The sequence below is a fragment of the Macrobrachium nipponense genome, chromosome 29, assembly GCF_015104395.2.
Source record: "Macrobrachium nipponense isolate FS-2020 chromosome 29, ASM1510439v2, whole genome shotgun sequence".
Taxonomy (NCBI): domain Eukaryota; kingdom Metazoa; phylum Arthropoda; class Malacostraca; order Decapoda; family Palaemonidae; genus Macrobrachium; species Macrobrachium nipponense.
Genome location: NC_061092.1, coordinates 21,433,840 through 21,438,839, shown reverse-complemented (window position 1 = coordinate 21,438,839; position 5,000 = coordinate 21,433,840). Strand labels below are relative to the sequence as shown.

Below are 5,000 nucleotides of genomic sequence, written 5' to 3'. Positions count from 1 at the left end.
TTAGATCGTCATGTTGGCGGTCATGTCAGGGGTCAAGAGGGAAAGGCCCCCATCCCCATCATCCCCACCAGGAGCCCACCACCCGTCATCAACCCCTACCACCACTCCGCCCACGCCTCCGTCCCCCTCCCAACTAGCTCACGAAGCCCTCGAACCACTCAATTTCTCTCGGCCCAAACCCCCAGTGTCTCCAGATTTGCCACCACCCCCGACCAGCCTCCACGCCCGTTTGGGTCTTGAAATGGCAAGGGCTGGAATTGGGGCTGGTCCTGGCGGGCGCCTCGGTCTCCTGGGAGCACATCACGGGCGACTAGGAGGCCTGGTTCCTCCGCTGCTTCCAGCGTCGTCCCTCTTTCCCCATCTGAATTTCGGCTTGCACGACGAGGGCGAAGACAGAGGGCTGAAGCGGCCTCTGGAGGATGACTTCGAAGGGCCACACCACCATCCGCTGGACTTGGCTTCCCTGGAAGGTCATCACCGAGGGCCCATTCGGCTGGAGCCGCCCCATCTGGAAGAACCGAGGAGGAAACAGCGGCGTTACAGAACCACTTTCACGACCTATCAGCTGGAGGAAATGGAGAAGGTCTTCCTTAAGACTCAGTACCCGGATGTGGTCACGAGGTGAGTTATTTTTTTTTTTTAGTGCTTCAGTCTTAGTTTTTTTTTTTTTTTTTTTTTTTTTTGTGCTTCAGTCTTATGCAATTCGCATTCCATGTCAACAGGTGATTCCCGATGTTCAAAAATTCATGGAGATAAATTTTGACTAAATTTATCAGTAACGTGAATTCCCCTCAGGCAGCCCTACTTGAGGCGTATGAATTTATTTTGAGAATCAGAATAAGGAAAAAAACGTAATTTTGGTCTTGTCTTTTTCTGGATTGGTGTGAGATTCGATTTTCCCTCTGCTTTCAACACATGTTTAATTGAGAGGTGATAAACAAGCACTTACGCTCATTATTTTTTATTCAGCTGTTAAAAGCAAAATTCTAGTGAGGAAAATCGTGTGATAATATTAAATGTATATATAAATGTGTTTCTAATGATTGTATTTCTGGAAATTAGTTATATTCCATCAGATTTAACTTGCTTATCATAGCCTTAATGACCTCTAAACTCCTCAACTTCCTCGCACTTTTTCGGATACGCTTATCGCCACAACTCTAATCTGACCTTGTTATTAATAACCTTCCAGTGCAGGATTCGAACCAACGCACTGAGGTTATAGGGAATATGGATTAACTTATTAACAGTTTTTATTTTATTTTTTTATTTTATTTTATTTATTTATCTTTTTTATTCAAATTGGAAGCGATAGAATTCAGTATCAAAACAATTCTTCAGTTTGTGATTATCCGCCACGCCACTATAGTCTTTCAGCGAGTTTTTTCTTTGAATCAGTGATTGTGGTCTTCTCCACCTTCCTGAAAAAAAACTTTTAAAAACCGACCATTTAGGAGTACTTTTTCTAAACCTAATTGCTGTTGAGGAATAAATTAGTTTGGATGCCGAAAGGGAAAATATATTGGATTAGTCTGCATGACGAAAGGGAAAATATATTGGGCGGAATGTGGTAAATGAAAGCAGTTGGTTATCAGAGCTAAATAACGGAAATACGCTTAAAACATTCTTCATGATTGATATGTAATAACTATAAAGAAAACTCAAATCCGGGGTGAATAGCCATGAAAATAACATAAGATAGAGCAACAAAAATTCTCCATTATACAAAGCACTAATCCGCCAGCTGTGTATGATGAAGATACGAGTATGAGCCATAAAACAGGGGCACTTCGGCCATAGATGCTGATCACCAGGTGTCATTGGGGCAGGTGTGTTTTTGCATAATGTGTGATTCTTTTTTTCATGACGTATAGATCTTTTTGTGTCCTTTATAACCGGCCGGATTTTGGTAATGTGTTTAGACACAACTCATGTGCACTAACAGGTTCCCATATGCCTAATATTTACCGATAATTTTGTGTATAATAAGCTCCTGTTGAGGAGACGGTCAATTTTTTTTTTTCGGGCCTGGGTTAGAAAAGGCTGTGCGTTGCACGTTCCATTGCTCCTTTAGTTTAAAACGTTAAAAGAGTTGGCATTTGAAAATTTTATTACTGGAAATCATTCGGTTATTCGTAAAAGAACTTGTTGGTAGAGATTTAGAGATATTAAATAACTAGGTAAAAGTGTTATGGGAAGTTTTATGGGTCTCCTCTAACTACTGATTGGTTAGTTAGAATTATCCCGAGTTCGATAAAAAAGACGATTAATGGAAAGCACTTTGGTATTTGAGAACATGAGATATTTACCCCATTCTGGTATTTATGATTAACTTGATTACAACTAATCAACTTTGCATCTCATGGTATATCCTATTATGGGCGAAGAGTTCGTAAGCAAAAGATCAATCCTTATTTTTGACAAATTAGTGAACAATGATCTGTTGTCGATACATACAGACGCACACGCACTCGCCCATATATATATTATCAGGGCAGGGTGTGATAAGGTTATAATTTAACTTCGATGTGGTTCAGAAAAAAAAATTCATTGGGAAATTTGTAATAATTTAAGGGAGATCCTTTAATTTCATTTTCGTCACAATCAGTTTGATGCGGAATGCCTGGACCGTATCAACACCAATCCTTATATTATCATCGAAGGAAACTAATACTGGCTCAGCAACTGAACTGCTGTGGAAGAGTTAACAGTATCAGCTCGGAATCGGTTCCTCTCAGTCCATCAGGTTATCGTTCAAGCTGCTCTCCACAAATGTTTTTGTACCTGGCCCCAGAGTCACGCGAGATAATTCGATGGATAGTACCTTTTCGCCATCAACAAATGGGATCAGAAAAGAATGATTAGCCTTATGATTCACCTCTATAGCGATGACACGGGAACAGCGTATATATACTTGTAGATCCACTAAACCGCCGTTGAGAACTCACCCGCTGATTGGCGACCATTTCTAATGTTTTAAAAGTATCTACATCTGACAACAGTGGTGTGGCGATACAGTGGCCATCGTTATAAATACTGTTCATATAACGTGCTTTAACCAAACTGTTCAGTCACTTTCCGGGACTTCATAGAAGTTCACTCTCGACGTAGTTCGGAAGTCACGTAAAGCCGTTGGTCCCGTTGCTGAATAACCACTGGTTCCATGCAACGTAAAAACACCATACAATTCATATGATTGGCGGGAAGGATTTGTGCTTAAATTCGGGTCGAACCATTGGAAGAAATAGTGTTGTATTATCTACAGTTCGCCTTCCAGTGCACACACTAGGTTGTACAACCGCCCACTTGCAGAGCATCGTTTGATAGAAAAAGCCATTAAATACCGAAAGCCATGGGACTTGATACAGAAATTTACTGATATTAAGATGTTATAGGTATTATCAGAAGGATATACATTCCGAAACCGGGATTCTCAGGAAACGAGGATTGGGTATCTAGTACCTTCTTACAGAAGGTGAAATTAGCCTGGTTAAGATATTCGGTTTGGTCATTATGTGCAGAAGTTTTAAGGCAGCGTTTATTCAGTATGAAACGAATACTCTTGGCTGAGGGTAAATCTTGTGTAGCTGTAGTCGTAATATGCAAAACATTCAAGTGTCGTTTCTGGAACGGTGCTTGATGAAATTAGTTTCCGCGCGCATGCGTGTACACACACACACACACACACACACCACACACACACACACACATATATATATATATATATATATATATATATATATATATATATATATATATATATATATATTGAATAATAAATGTCTACATTCATATACATATATATATACATATACATTTAGTTTATGAGTCATATCACATTATCGTGATTCATATACATACATCGAGCTACAAAATGTCCTTTAATATCTAAGTCGCTCTACCCCGGAATTAATATATTTTCATATATGTTAACCGAAGGGGAATTTCTTATCGACTAAAAAAGTTCCCCTTCGGTTAACTTATATGAAAATATATTAACTCCGTGATAGAGCGAATTAGATATTAAAGGACATACGTAGCTCGATGTGCATAGTTTATATATGTATATATATATAATATATATATATATATATATATATATATATATATATAATATATAATACTATAATCTGTGTATATACTATGTAAGTATACGCACATACATTTAATGCATGAAAGTGTGATCTGCAGCTGTTTGTTTCTATGCAATCCCGTGTTCGTTTGTGTGACCTTGTGTATGCTCTTTGTGTGAGTAATCTGGTAATCATGTATTAGGCAACATTGATCCGATTTTTTATGAATGTCCTTCTAGTTGCAAGGACCCGCTTTTTACGAAATGTTATTTGCTTTGATTTTCAGAGAGAGAGAAGGAGACCAAAAAATAAAAAATTTTCGGCATTTTTTTTTTTTCATTGGTGTTGTCCTTCCAGTTACTAACCCCTGTCATTCTTAGTAAGATTCTGACATATGTCATATTTTATCACTGTCGACGAGTCTCTTTACCATAAATGAGTTTCAGGATATATATATATATATATATATATATATTATATATATATATATATATATATATATATATATATACTATATAATATATATTATATACTAGTATATATATACTATATATATATATGTGTATATATATTATTTATGCTATATTATCTAATAAATTATAATATATATATAATTAATATATATATATATACTTATATAGATATATATATATATATATATATAATAATACACTAGTGTATGACTATATATAAGTATATACATATACATATGTATACGTATAATTCTGTGAAGTGAAACCTTATATCAGACCTGCCTTCGCTTGGTACTTTTTAAATTAAATATTCTGACAGAAGGAAGATTGGATCCGAACAATTTGAGGGACCTTGTTTCATGGAAAGAAATTCAGACATCTTGAAGTTTAGTAGTTTTGCGTAACCCTTAAGAATTTGTCAAAAGCCCAAAGTAATCATCTAATGCAAACGCAA

The 5,000-nt window shown here is 36.9% G+C and overlaps 2 protein-coding genes across 4 annotated transcripts in view; one reads left to right on the top strand and one right to left on the bottom strand.

The window, feature by feature from the left end:
* LOC135206185 (uncharacterized) overlaps positions 1 to 5,000 on the bottom strand; it is a 289,887-nt gene that overhangs the window by 179,444 nt on the left and 105,443 nt on the right. The gene's annotated exons all lie outside the window — the stretch shown is intronic.
* The window catches only part of LOC135206183 (homeobox protein OTX-like), a 492,545-nt gene that overhangs the window by 459,684 nt on the left and 27,861 nt on the right, over positions 1 to 5,000 (top strand). For all 3 annotated transcript variants that reach the window (XM_064237496.1, XM_064237494.1, XM_064237495.1), the window contains one exon: positions 1 to 621. This exon is cut by the window's left edge and continues 6 nt beyond it. In XM_064237496.1, the coding sequence (XP_064093566.1) occupies positions 11 to 621 (611 nt within the window). In that variant the 5' untranslated portion in view covers positions 1 to 10. The remainder of the gene's footprint in view (positions 622 to 5,000) is intronic.